This window comes from Chaetodon trifascialis, chromosome 4 (genome assembly GCF_039877785.1).
Source record: "Chaetodon trifascialis isolate fChaTrf1 chromosome 4, fChaTrf1.hap1, whole genome shotgun sequence".
Lineage (NCBI taxonomy): Eukaryota > Metazoa > Chordata > Actinopteri > Chaetodontiformes > Chaetodontidae > Chaetodon > Chaetodon trifascialis.
This window is the reverse complement of record NC_092059.1, coordinates 9,521,866-9,537,035: the sequence shown is the minus strand read 5'-3', so window position 1 is coordinate 9,537,035 and position 15,170 is coordinate 9,521,866. Positions and strand designations below refer to the sequence as shown.

At 43.5% G+C, this 15,170-nt stretch overlaps 1 protein-coding gene across 1 annotated transcript in view; it reads right to left on the bottom strand.

Moving 5' to 3' along the window:
• The window catches only part of sema6bb (sema domain, transmembrane domain (TM), and cytoplasmic domain, (semaphorin) 6Bb), a 117,919-nt gene that overhangs the window by 24,891 nt on the left and 77,858 nt on the right, over positions 1-15,170 (bottom strand). The window contains exons 10-14 of the mRNA XM_070960315.1: positions 14,676-14,893; positions 7,698-7,829; positions 6,975-7,124; positions 4,797-4,976; positions 1,993-2,133 (exon numbers count right to left, since the gene is read on the bottom strand). Coding sequence (XP_070816416.1) covers positions 1,993-2,133; positions 4,797-4,976; positions 6,975-7,124; positions 7,698-7,829; positions 14,676-14,893 — 821 coding nt within the window. The remainder of the gene's footprint in view (positions 1-1,992; positions 2,134-4,796; positions 4,977-6,974; positions 7,125-7,697; positions 7,830-14,675; positions 14,894-15,170) is intronic.

The following is a 15,170-nucleotide window of genomic DNA, read 5'->3' as shown; positions in this document are numbered from 1 at the left end:
TTAATAAGTGGATTTAAGATAATTTGCCCTCAAATTAGGTCCAGGAAATTGAGACACTCTGGGATTTGACAGCTATCTGTTCAGCAGCGACCTTTTTTCCGTAAGAACGTCCAGCAGCTGCTTCACTATGTCCACGCTGCTTGTGGTTTGTCTCCAGGGATTTGATTTTCAGACAACACGGCTCATGAATGAGATATATTTCAACTCCATCTCTTAAATATTAGATGTCAGAATGTCCTTGACTTCAGCAACGAGGAGAGTTTTTTGAAATGAAATGCGCTCAACTACAATGACACTGCTGCACAATGATATGCAATTCAGAAAAATGCCAACGAGCTGTTCACTCTGATGGATTACCAATCTCAAGACAAATTCATGTCTCTGTAAGTTAATCTTTTTATTTTATTTATTTATTTTTTTTTACTGCACTAGTGTCATGAATGGAAATGACTCTATACCTAAAAGACAGACAATCAATCAAAAACCTGTGGTGTATTTTCAAAAATGGTTGGAAGTAATGTCAAGTAGCCTGAATTGGATGAACTGGATTTGTTGCTGTTGAGCGATAATATGTAAAAGCTCAGATATGGTTCTTTAATAATGCACCGTGGACTCGCTCAGTAGTGCTTAACTGCACAACATGACTTTTTAATGCTTGGTGTGTGAGTGGGGTTAAATGAGGCTAAAAGGGCGATCTCTGATTGTATGCATTGGAGGACTGACCCTTTGATGTCGAATGCTGAATTATTAAGAATGTATTTGAATGAAAAAAGCCATGAAGACTGACACTCCTCAAACATTAAAACCCAGACCTGAAGCCATCGAAGCGTGACTGAGACACCTTTCATATACCCACATACAGAACATTAACTCTCTCATCTAAACACACAAGCGCACACCTCAGAACGCATGTGAGCATTTCTTAATGTGCTCTGGATTACACGCTTGTGTGACTCACCTGGTTCAGTGAACAAACTGCACGCCTGATGTGCTGCTGTGTGTAGCGGTTTGTGTTAGTGTGTCAGTGGACGCTAACGGGCCACAGCCACAGGCATCAAGACTCTGTAAGTGTGCCAGCGAGGGGGCGCGAGTCTGTTTTTTGGCGCTTGTGTGGGTGCATGCAGGTGAAATATCATTACTTTGAAAATATGCATTTCTATGTTTAATTATAGAGGATTAGTGAGACTCGGGGTGCTCGCTCTTTTTTCCGAAATGCCCTGCTGCACATTCAGATTAAGTTGAACACATTCACACTGGTGAGCTGCCAGAATAACCAAATGAGCACCCGCGCCAGAGCTCCTGATAATCTTTTAACTACTGGATGTAGCGATGAAAATCTCCCTTTAAAAAAATTATAGATTAGCTGCTAAACTGAATAACATCACATTAACTCATGAACTGGTTATTATATCCTATATACTGAAACCAATCACAACTGGTGATGTGCTAATATTATTCGACTATTACTGTATATGGATTTGTTACACGCTTAGTGGTCTCATGAGTGCCATTATCATGTATTATTATCATTTATTAACCATATTATGTACACCCCTGTCACTAAACATAGCTTTTTTTTTATTGTGCATTAAAATAATGGTACATAAAGTTAAAACTGTAGGCTAAGGCAATAATAGAGCCTTATTTTTAACGGCCATGTACAACACTAACAGCTTTTATTAGATTTTCTTCCAATTTACTGGCATATTTTATTGCATTTTTACTCATTTCTGTGTTATGCAGCAGTTACCAGATTATCACTTTGCTCAAGGACACAGTGACAGCCATTATTAAGTTGTAGTGTGGTTATTATTGTAGGAAAATTCAGGTCAGCTACACAGCAGCAACTCAGGATCTGGCATGGCTTCACAGTGTCTGGCTCAAGGACACTTGTGAAGGCCAGATGGTTCTTGAATGGTCACCTAGCTTCTTGTTAAGCTGCCTCGCTGCCCTGTTATGTTCCTGTACGTACAGTATTTGGTGCGGACTTACTTCATGCATCGGGAGTAGAGCTGGCATCGTGCCACCGGTACTCTGACCACACAGGAGGGGAAAGCGAGGAGCAGAGTGTGGCTCGCCCGGTCCAGAGTCAGAGACAAAAGCTGCCTGGCCTGCACAGAGTCTTCAGCACACCTGCAACACACATGCACGCACACACGTAATGCAAACAGGCAGGCACACATAAAAAGCAAAAATACATTAAGCAATTTCAATTACCAGACCGAGACTGCACATTAAACCTCTGACCTCATTGTGAGCATTACGGCAGGAAACAAACATTTCCCGTGACTCAATGTGAAACACAACCAAACATAAACAGTTCAATAACTAAAAGCCATAACAAATGTGAAAGCGATGAGAGGCCAATCCGTGTAGCCAGATGTTATGATGTCAATCCAAATATTCACTGAGCTGATTTTAGAGGTTCGAGAGGTCGGCTGGCCATCAAAAAACAGCAGCCGACAGCTGAATCGCCTCTAATTGGCACTTAGAGCTACGATCGCTGGCACCAACCTGGCCCTGTGCAGTGGATTTATACCTTTTTATGCACATGTGCACCCATGCATCAGTTGTATCTGGATGGTTTATGGTAATAACATTGCTGCGGACCCACAGTCATTAAGAAGAATCTATCATTCTGCTAAGGCCAAGCTGTGAGTCATTCTTCACAGCCAATATCAAGGAGAGCAGGGAGGGGAAAGGAAGGGGGGAGCTAAGTAAAGCAAAAAAAAAAAAAAATACAATAAACAACTAACAAATGCAGGAAAATTATATCTCATGAAGAGAAAATAAGGCCAACAGAACCAAGAGCAGACGGGGGAGAAAAGAGGAGAAGGAGGGCTCTATTAGGATTACATTTCTTTGAGGTCATTTGCTGGTTCATTATGGCAACCAGCCAATCACGAACCTGTGACTTCTCTCTGAGCTGACTTCTTAAGAGTCGATTGTGTTAGTGACCCCGCTTCTGTGTACCCTGAGGTTTATTACGGGGCACAAGGCATCCCTTTGTCTGTGCACGTAAGGTGAGGTTTGGGTTGGCCTGGCCTGGAGCATAAAAGGAAAAAAAAAAACCTCATGTGGCTGCGTTCTATCTCCTGATTAGCTGGACGCCTGCTGTGATGGCTGGACTGTCACTGCCCTCCTGGTGGGCTCACCATGCACACCAAATTATCCCTCACACACTGGGCCCAGTCCGCAGCAGCTCATTCATCACACAGTCCCCTCATTTCACTTGCCACCACTATCCCTCATTTTGTTCAAGTCCAAAGCAGAGCAGATAAGCTGAGACACAAATTGGTGTGCGTATGTTGGAAGGGTTTGGAACTTTATTACTAAGCAAGAAGTGAAACAGTATAAGTAGATTGGCTTCTACTGCAAGGAGAAAGTGTTTCCAGCCAGGGTTAGCTTGCTTCCCCTTATTGCAGAAAAAATGGTATATACTGTATATCAGGCAGCACAATTACCAAGTCAGAAAGCCGGTGTTTAGAAACATGTACTCTCTTTTCAAAATGCCTCTAATTAGCCTTGGTGAATGATAATCACCAGCTGAACCTGCCTGCATCTGTGTGACAATCGTCTCCCTCCCCACCCTGCAGCCATCCACCATGTGGAACACTGCATCTCGACAAAGAACAAAAGCGAAAACTGACTGAAAAGGCATTGTGCTCAGTGTTCATTACGTAGCGATGGGCATCCAGCGAAACCTCGAAGCTGCCTGCCTCATGTAAAATGCTAATTAGAAGAGGCCAAGAAGCCTGATCCACTCCAGTGTTTTGTCAAGATCCAGATATTAAATATAATTTAGCTTCAGGCTCATGATAAGGGGTCATTTTCCCCTGACAGTATGTCATTTTTGTCAAGATTAAGGATAATGTGATTTTATCATCATTTCATTATTTGCGGATGTTTTTCCTCTAATGCTGGTCTACCGTATGTCTCAGCCTCATTAGATGATGTTCAGATTTCCTGATAATGAATATTAGCTTCTAATCCTTTTCTTTTCTGTTTGCCCTATTTGTATTCTCTGCATGGGGTTGCACCGTCTCAGCTCCAGCACAATTACGTGTGCCTCTCGAAGAACAGGTGAGGTTTTCTGCATAATTCAGGACACGCCATGTTTCGAGGACATGTCATTTTTTTTTTCCCTCTTGCAATTCTTTTTCTAGGCGTATCTCACCACCAGCTCCCCTCGCTGCGTATACATCAACCGCAGATGTCATTTAACCCTTTCTTTACCTCCCCTGCTGTATGTCTTGAGCTTACAGGTTTGCGCCATAAATAGTTCTGTTATTTTGGGAAATACACATATTTGTTTTCTTACCGAGAGTTAGATGAGAAGTTAGACACCGCTCTCTCTACATTAAATGTCTGTTTTAGCATACAGCTTAGCATAGGGACTATAAACAAGGAAACTTCTAGCCTGGCTCTGTCCAAAGGTTAAAAGAAACCAGCAACTCAAAAGCTCACCAATTTACACATCCTGTAACAACCTCAAAGTGATGATAAGACTGTAGTTACTGAAAAAATTGGCACTTAACCTCCTGCAAAACCCCAGCATGGTGTTTTTACAGTTTTCCTTCAGATTAATGAAGCTAGATATAATGTGTTAATTAATGTGCTTTAGAGGTGCTGGTAGATGGATTTAGCTACCTTTGGACAGAGCTAGGCGAGCTCTTCCACCCTGTTCCCTGTGCTAAGCTAAGCTAACGTCTGCTGTCTGTAGCTAAAAATCATACTATTTGTTTAACGGGCTGTAATTTATGTCCATTCTCTTATTGTCAGCTTTGGCGTCTTACTTATCAGGGTTGAATCCCTCCAGTTCCTCCAGGAAGATGTTGCTGTTGGTGACGGTGTTGTCCTGGTTTGGCATGATGAGAAACTTGAGGATGGTCCCTCTGCTTGACCCGAGGAACAGGACGGTCCGGTTTCTATAAGGCCCGGCTTCTGTATCCACCACAATCTTATTCAGCTGGTACCTGAACAACAGGAGAGATGGACCACTGCGTTAATGCCACAGAGCTGCGTGGCTCATTTGGGATTTTTTTTCTTCTGTGAAAGCTAAAAGCACTCTCAAGTAGCTTCTGGAGGCAAGTTTATGATTTAAGTGCATTACAGCTGATTGGTTTAGGTGTAGAATGTGTACTCTTGTGAATTTAAAACATAATATGCCATTTTCTCTTGAGTCACTTCAGAATGAAATCAATTCCACAGAGAAGAAACTGCTCATCAAATTTGCATAATAAACTAATTACGCTAGACGTTCAGTCATTAATAATATCAGTCAAGTAAATGGGCTCGTCTTGGAACAATAGCAGAGTGTTGCTGAACTACACACAGTGCTGTGTGTCTCAGTCGATACACGAGAATGGAAGCCATGTTGTGCCGGGTGCTTAATATTCCACATACACCTAGTCCCCATAATCCCCTGGTGGCTGGTTGGCAGCGGGACTCCATACAGTAGATAGTGGAGAGAGAGAGAGAGCCATGCATGCATTTATGTGAGACTTGATGTGCTACAGCTGCTTGCCTGCTACCACAGGCCTCAACAACCAGCCAGGATATCTTCAACAGACGGAGCCCACAGGCCAAACAGACAGACCATGTGTGTGTTTGCATACATATATCTGTGTGTGCTCACAACCCCGTCTCCTACACTATAAAACATCACACAAGAATTTATGAACAAATATTTGATCATTAGGTGAACTAAAATACATCCTTTCAGAAGAAATCCCCATATTAGTCACATTTTACATACAAAATGCAAAGTTAGGAGGGGAAACTGCACACGCCATGCATATGTGAAATTTATTCTCCGCCTTTAACCCATCCTTGGACCGTCCTTCCTCCGCGGCGGACCAGGAGCGGTGGGCTGCCAGCCGACAGCGGCGCCCGGGGACCAGTTCCTGTTGTCACCATAGGTCAGATGGTGATCTTCTTGCATGTTTTTATGGAGGATACCCCAGGTGAGCACGGGGAGAACATGCAAACTCCACACAGAAAGGCTCCCTTTTTCCTCGAGCAGCAGGCACTGAAGGCATGGTGGAGGACACGCCACCAGCGCCCACAGTGGGATTTGAACCGGGACCTTCTAGCTGTGAGGCGACAGTGTTACCACCTGTTGATAACTGAACTGATAAATGAAGTGACTTCCTCCTCAGACTTGAAGTCTGAGATGTTGAGTTGAGTCAATGTTCACTTAACTGGTAAATTTCTAAAAAACACAATTTGCAAATTAGCACACTTCCCTGCATGTATTGTTTGACAGTTTAAACTCTCCAGAGGACTTTTGTTTTTTGGAATAGAAATGATGTTTATTTACCACTAATTTGTTTTGCCAAATATGTCTTGAGGGAAATGTAATTTCTGCCTGGATTATGTTCAATGGTATCATGTCTTTGAGTGTGGGAAGTGCAAAGTTTTAATACTTAACGGAAGTCAGACGGAGGCTGGATGGTTGGCTTACAAAAAGACCAGGGACCAGGATTTACATCCTCCACATATGATTAGCTTTAGGCAACAAAGGCACTCTGGTCAAGTTAGAATAAGATCATGGTTTTGGTTAAAGGTTAATAAAGTCAACACGCCCTGTGTGGTGCTTCAAGTCGCTTTTGACTCCTTCAATATTTAACCAAGCTGAAGTGGGCTGAATGAAGCCTGGTTGCTGAAACCTAACGGCTAGCTGCCACACAAAGCAACCATTCCTGTAATTATGCATAACTTTAAGCATTAATATAATCTAAATGAGTGAGTTATATAAAGATTCAACCCCGTACATGTGTGTCATGAATGAGGAAATTAGCTATAGAGACCAAAACTGTTGTTTACTTCTGCTGTAAAGTTGTGAATTTTAACATGGGGGTCTATGGGGATTGACTCATTTTTGTGGGCTGCCTCAAGTGGCATTCATGGAAGTTTATGGCACTTGTGCGATGGCTTCTTTTTCAGCCCCGAAGGTTGCCGCTTGGTCTCACCTGACCATGGTTCTGACTATCCAGGGTCTTTGTCCGAGTGATGGGACGGCTTCATCCATCAGAGGATGGGTCTTGACGAAGTTGAGCATCTCATCGGGGAACGAGTTTGAGGAATTAAACCTGGAACCTTCAACGGCGCAGCCACCCGGTCTGGAGAGAGTAAGTTTCAGCACTCGTTAAGCAGACTGTACAGAAGCTACATGCTCTTTTCTGACTCCTTCAGGCCTCAGTAAAAATACAGATATACAAATTAGGCAGTCTAGACTGTCTGAGTGCCTCACATTCTGACACATCCTTCAACAAGAGGTAGATTTGATTTCCTCAAAAGACCCTCATATTTGAAGTATTTGGCAAATGATGGACAGTTGCATGAGGTTTGCAGGGAACAAGTCGAATCCTTGCGAAAAATGAATTTCCCACATCTACGTGACTTTCAGTTGACTGAATAAAGTCTGAACAGGCTGTAACACCGTGTGCAGCCTCCTGCATTCTCCATTACATGCATTTATGACTTGACACCATACAAGCGCACTGTTGCTTGTACGCTGTGTACTTTCTTTTGTTAAGAAATCAAACCCGTCATGAACTGCAACCTGCAAAACACACCTTTAGAGAACAGTATGACTGAATTGATCACAGGTTGTTCAGAATTCTTTTTTCTTCTTACAGTTCTCTGATAACAACCTGAACACAGGTGCATAAATTGATTACAACCATCTGTACCTTGGCTTCGGGATGACTTCATCTGGAACAGGCGTCCAAATGGACTCGGGTGATTTCTGCTCCTTGAACCTCCCATCAAACACCCCAGCCAGCTGCTCCATGTCGAAGGCACACACTGCAGAACCTGGGATACTATAGAGACAGAGAGAGAAAGGTGAAACAGGGCTTTGAACACTTTGAACTGACATGAAATGACTGTCAATCCTGCGTCAAGTGGGCTTTCCTTTTGATGCGGTGCGGGGACGATAAGTGATGGGAAGAGAAAAGATAAGGTAGATAATACGAAGACTGAAAAACAGGCTGTGAAATGTGAAAGAGGAAAGAAGTTCAAATATAGAGTCAAGTGTGAGAGGTAGAAAGGGACAGGCATCCAGCGGGGATGACAAATTGGATTTGGGCTGTTCATACTTTGACATTCAATGCTTGCACACAAAGGAAATTGTTATTGAGACGGAAAGAAAGACAGGATAAGATAGATGCTGTCAACTCCTCGGGCGAAGAATGGATGTGCAGTGGATGCAATAGCCAGATTAGACCCATGAAAAGATCTTGGCTGGAATTCCTGGAATATAAAGCGAAATAGGAAATGAGTCACTGAATATTCTGCCTCTAAAAACGAGAGGGGGAACATTCTCATATACACACATTCCGGTAAAAATCCCAGAGCTCGTGAACTCTGCAACAGGGATCAGAACATCTGCTCCACGAAGTGTCCATAGCCCACACACACACACGCATACACAGAGGCAAAACCAACAAATAGAGACACATTCACACACGTCTCCCTACTGAGCCTGATGCTACGAGTCTGTATTTTGGCTAAAGAAAGAACTACACGGAGAGACAAATAAAGACAGCAGTGTCGAGATGAGATAAGGAATGATTTTTAAAAAAACATCCCATGCTTCCTGCTCCGAGACTCAACTCTCTGCTCTGAATGTGTCCTCGTCAGTGACTAATGGTGTGCGTGGTGTGAGAGCTGGTGACTAAGTGCTAATACCTCAGTGATACACGAACATCGAAAAACCTGAGAGACTGAGTCACCTGCGACCCGCTGCTACATAAATCCCACACACACACCCCGTCTGTTTCTTGCCTTCTTTCTCTCTTTCTGTCTTAAAACATGAACGTCCGGCTGGTGATTTGAGGATGTGCCCCAATGATTCTGCAGAGGTGTTTCTGTTCCCTTTCAAAGGCGCAGAAGGGTTTGTTAGGGAAGGCAGCGCCCGAAGGCTGGGGTTTGGCTGCAGCGGGGAGCCGTGCTCTCCTGATGTGCCATTTGATCAGGTCACGCCTGTGCCCTTCATACTTATCATTCATAGCTGTGGATGTGAGTCAACCCGGGCCGGCGTGGCAGAGCTGCAGGCGTATCTGTGGACGATACAGAGTCCCTCTCAGGACCACCGGCACCAGATGTTACGTGTGACATGTCTGCCAGCCCTGCACCGGTGCCAGCTCGGCTTCCTTTGTCTGCCTTATCTTCCCTCCCCTCCAGCTCTCTCTTTCTTTCTCCCTATAGGTCACCTGATGGGTCTAACAGAAATACGCCAAAAGGCCTCCAGCTGCTTTTCTTTCCAAATTCTCTTAATTATTCTGATTTCCACTCTGTAGAAGTATCTCCTGCCTTTGTTTCAGAGTCCATGTGTGTTGTGTTCTTGTTCACAAGTTTCATTTTCAGTCATTTTCACCGTCAAACTTAGGACTACTTTTCTTTATTTACTCTCAAATTTGCCTGTCCCTCTGTGTCTGTCCACAGGCATTTGTCCTTCCTTCACTCTTTCTCATTGACTGGGGTTGAGTGACAGGCTAGCCAGGCTGGATGCATACGGTGTCCGTTTGAGTGGGCTGCTGTGGAGTCTGAAGTACTTCCTCACTGTTTAACAAGCTCACTGACAGCTTGGAATAACACGGTCCTCACGGACACATGATGCCTCGGAGGAGAAGCCGAGGAAGAGGAGAAAGACGGTGGGAGTCAGGGGAAGTTTCAATGTCTATCCTTTAACAAGGGGTTGAAATTAAACTACAGCTTGACATTTTCCACACTCATCATAAATCTGAAAAATAATTAAACATGGTATCTATTAACCACATGGGAGCCATGTGATTTCTGTTCATATGTTCATACATTTAAAGGTCAGAAATCCCACAAGCTGAATCTGATTCTCTGCATAATACAAACCTGCCAGTTGGACAATTCACAGTGGGTCTTTCTATATTTTCTTAGTTATTTATTATTAATTTCAAAAGTTTTGTGTTTGCTGATTCCATTGTTTAACTTAAGTTGGTTGCCACCAAACGGATTTTTTGGTGGCAACCAACTTAAGTTAAACAATGGAAAATCAGACAAACTGACATTAAACGAATGACCTTTAGCTTAGCTTAGCCCAAAGACCGTAAACAGAGGGAAACAGCTAACCTGGCTCTGTTCGAATGTCAGACAATTCGGCCTATCAGCATGTCAGCTCACAAATTAGCTGAACATTATGTTCTTCTTGAAAACTGTACAGAAAACTGAAACCAATAAGTTGCAGTTTCACGGGGGATTGTGAGCTTGATTATCTCTTGGTCTGCTCGAGTCGTGCTGTTGCCAGGCAACCAGCAGTAAAAAAACACAAATAGTTGTGGAAAGCAAATAAATTAAATAAAGCAAATGTCAAGCTATTCGTTTGAAGTAAATCCCCAGGGGAAAAAACATACACTCACTTACAACATATGTGTGCAATATCCAACATATGACAGCCAATCGCGTGAATAAAGGCACTTCTGACCAATCGGGTGATAGAACAGACTTTTGTGCAGTTTTTCCATAACATAGCAAACTACGATCAAATCTGTATCACAAAAAGTTTCATATTAAACCCTTTCAACTTAATTATGACAGTCTTCACACATCCTGAACTTTGACCCTTTGGCCAGCCTTTTTAATGTTAATCATTTATCTTCTTTCTTTCTTTTATTCGACCACAAACCTCTCAACTGAACTCCTTTTTTGTATTCAGGCAACCTAATTTTTCATTCTTTTCCTTGACCTTTCCACAGCAGGTCCCTGTGGGTATTCTCTTCTCTCCCTAACTTGACTATTGTTGCCCACGTGGACTAGTGAACACCTCGGTAAAAACTCTGTATTTTCCTCATGACATGGCTCTGCTGTCAGCTACACACAGTGTTCCCTTCCCATATCCATTTCTCAAGCTCTAGCTAGATACCCAACTATGCAGTCCCCGGCCTTCTCTACTTGTGTAGGCCCGGGGGAACTAGCTCGCACATCTGCGCATCCTCCCCTGTGTCACGCTTCTGCTGGCACCGTAAACCTGTTCTCCTCCCGCTCCTTGTCCTCCTCGGCTCCCCTCCTCCGGTGCGTTTTCCCAGAGGGACATCCTGCTGTCTGACCCTGTCACGTGGGATTCTTTACAGCCAAAGCCAAACATGGACTCCTACTCTCAGGATGCACTAGATTAACTTTACTTTGCATGGGATGTTTTCCCCGCATTCCTGTGCGGCTCCATTAAGCTTAATGCGTCCACGTCAGTCTACTCAGCTGCCAAAACAACAGCAGAGAAATAATGAGAACTGTTTGTTTTCAGCACCAGCTCTGTGCACCATGATGACAGTAAGGCCTTTCATTTGACATCTTGCTGCTGTTTTTTCCACATACCTATTTATTTGAGCTGCTGAAGTGCTTTTTTTTTCTTCTCCCCAAACGTCTCATTTTGTCATTCTCTCTCTTTTGAGTTTGCTGTTGCTCCACATGCCTCTTTGACCTCTTGAGCATCGGGAGCATGAGTGCAGGAGGTGCCCAGTAGGAAACGCAAGCTCTTCTTTCATCCCTCTTTGAGAGGAAGGGCCTGGGGCTGCAGAGGTGGATGCACAAAGAAACTGACAACTGGAGGCGATTTTATACTCTGGAAGCAGAGACGGAAGCATCCTGCAAACTCCATAACAGCTGAGAAGCTGGTATGTGCCTGTAAAATTACCCCTGGAGCATGTGGGCACAGGAGGAGATGAGTAACTTCAGAGTATCCAGGGGAAACTCCAGGAGGGCCCAGTAAAACCTTGACTTCATCCTGTCATTCCCATACTACAATCCCATATATGCTGCACAGGGCCAAATGGCAGGAGAGAATAGCTATTCCTGCACTCCCAGGTCCTGCTTCCTGCTGTTTTCACTGCAAGCTGCCAGCCAAAGCAATTTGTCTGGCAAGCACTTAGCCAGTGTGGCGCACCGGGCCACACGGGGCCAGTGGGAGTTTTGCAGCTCACCTCACACATTCTCTCTTTCTCTTTGTGTTCATTTTCCTCCATCACACATGTCCTTATCCTTCCATCTGAACCTCCCTTTTTCTCTCTCTCTTGGCTGGCAGTTATTTAAAATAGGACCCGGTGGCAGTTTACCCAGGCAGGGGTGTGTGTGTGTTCAGCTGGTTCTCCTCTGTGGCATGCTGCAAATGCTGTTATCTGGGAACCATTGTAAGTGTGTGTACGTGTGTGTGTGTGAATCGTCCATCTGTCTGTGCAGGCAGTGGCCCCTTCATGCAGCGCAGTCCTTCCAAACACGCAGATAAGATGCAGCTGATGAAACAGTTTTGAATCTCAGAGAGCGACGGATACACGTGTTGTCCATTACTGACTTCCTCGTCCTTGAGTTTCTCATCCATCTCTCCTCCTCTTGTTCTCTCCTTTCACATTTGCTCGCTCATTGTCTCGCTTTCATTTCTTCCCCTCTCTCTGTCTCTCTCTCTCTCTCGTCTCTTACCGGGAGGTCGGGAGCCCACTGCTTTGAGACACTGTTCTGCAGCCTTAGAGTCTTATTTTTATATCCTAAAAAACACTAGAGATGGTATTATACAGGGACAGGTGATAGTTATGCTGCTCGCTGCTTTTAAGAGAGAGACAGTATTGATTCCAGACCAAATTGCAGCCAGTTACAAAGATTTGTATGTGTCTGCTTCAATGTGTTTGCACTACCAGACACAGTAAGTGGGGTCAGGGCCGGTCGGATAGTGTAAAATGAGTGGGACGTCGCAGACAAAACCATACTGGATACCTTCCTGTGATTGCAGCCACTCAGACTGCAATATCCTGTCGCAATACCTTATATTAAGTATTCAGAGTATGCTTATCCCTGTGCAACTTGAAGGATACACGGAGAATATACAGTACCCACCGCGATGTCCGTCTTAGTAGATAAGATGCTGTTTTCCTTACTACTGTTGAAAAAATGGCTAAAAAAGCAGGATTTAGTGAGCGCCGTCAACAAAGCTGAATAAGTAGATTATTCAAACTGTATCTGAAAAGAGATATAGGACTTGAGAAAATAGTTTTGTTTATTCACACTTGCAGAGAGAGGAGTTATCTCGTCCCACTGACAGTTTTGTCACTTGTTTTAGGAAAATTTAAGACTAAATGCTGGATTGAGTCACAGTGCTTCTAGAAACAAGTTTCTATTCCCTGGATCAAAAGGATCAGAAGTATACTGTATGTGTAGCTCACATAAATATTTTTGTCGCATGTCTTTCTTCCCTCTGTTGTTCAGTTTCTGTGGTTTGCTGTTGCTGTGTTGTCTTTGGCTCTGTAAATACCCCCAGTTTCCAATAATCCTACATTTAACAGGCAGCATCTCTCCTCTCCTCTCCTCTCCTCTCCTCTCCTCTCCTCTCCTCTCCTCTCCTCTCCTCTCCTCTCCTCTCCTCTCACCTTTTTTCAATTTAATCTTGTCTTTCAACAAATCACCCTTTTGTCCTCAATGAAAGCATTCCATGTGTCTTAAATTACTCTGCACCCCACAATCTTGACCTTTGTACCGCCACACAGCCTTTTTCATTCCTCTGGAGCTTTGCTTGGCCTGTAGGAAGCCTTGCTCTTTCTGACTTCGTAGGTGAAGGAACAAACTACGGTGGTCCGTGAAATTTTCAAGGTGAGCCGCGTGAGCGCTGCTTCGCACTGGGTGTCCATCTCAGTCCCCTGTCTCTATGTCTGTGTAAATCTTAAAGAACACTCTCAGTATGATTGAATTGCCTTATCTCTTTCGAGAGGGGACATGGATTGAAATCACTCCATGTCAGCCCTTATATCCAAGGACAAATAAAGCTTTTCATTTGAAGGCAGACAGGTTGAGTATTGATCGAGAGCAGTGATTCCAAAATAGGGCTTTCACTTGCTTTGGGGTACATGGAAAGGGTGTGGAGTAGTAATAAGCAGTAGTATTGATATAGACTATAGCAATTCGAAAAGAAGAAGAAAGAGAAATTGCAATATGAGTAAAAAACATAACCGCACAGTATATATCCTCATATCCTCATGTGCTGAGTATGCAGAGTGTGAAACTGTTATCTAAAGTAGTGGATAAATGATGAAATAGTTAGCTAAAAGTAACAGAAGAAATTGTTGACATAGATAGCTAAAATGAATGGCTAAGCAGTTCAAATAGCCACCCAAAAATAATGAATAATTGATCAAAATAGTTGGAAAATGGTGAAATACAGCTAAAATGAACAGATTGTCGAAAAACAGCTAAAAGTACCTGATTGAAAGTAATTGCTAAACAGTTCAAACAGATAGCTAAAAATAATGGCTAAATGGTTAAAATAGTTAACTTAAAGTGACAGTTGAAATAGCTAAAAGTGATGGAAAATATATAGTGAATAGGAATGGATGAACAGTTTGATAGTTAATGAAAGCAACAGATGAACAGTTGAAACAGTTAAAAGTGACTGATAAATGGTTAAAAAGGAGCTAAAAGTAACAGATGAACAGTATAAGTAGCTAAAAGTAATGTGTTAATGGCTGAAATAGAGGACTGTGTGGATGAAGGTGGATATGAATTCATTAAACTGGTCTCTGAGGGTACAACTGCCAAAAAGTTTGGGAGCTAGTGATCCTGAGTGTCTGTCAGTGGGCGCACATTTTTGAGAGAAAAGCATATTTGTGTGCTTTGTAGTTTGTTTGCAGGTTCACGTTAGCATGTCTGCTATGTCGTACCTGTTAGCCGGAGTGGAAAACACCCCCAGGATGATGTCCCTGCCGTGCATCCTGATGATGGGGCTGGTGGAGTGGAGCAGGTTAAAGTAGAAGTGGGAATCCCCGGGGACGGAGCAGTTCAGACGAGCCTTCAGGAAAGACGTCCACTGCTTCTCCAGGACACGCTGAGACCCACCTTGATCACGTTTGCACACCCGCGCCACACGTGACACCACCACCTGTGAACAGTCAGGCACGGAGAGGCAGGTGTTGGCACAGAATATGACTGTGCACAATACAGCTGCAACATATTGACAGGCATATCTGTACAAGCACAGCTCACATGTTGCTTCAATGATTAGTTGGGGAGTTTGGGTATATTTCCCAAGCTTTGGGTTTCATCTTCAAAAAGGCACATTTAAAAGCTCTTTTCAACTCCAGGGTGATCTCTGGAGAGTCATTTGCATGCTATTTGCAATGCGGAAACCCTGTTTTGACAGATCATTGTTTTATAAT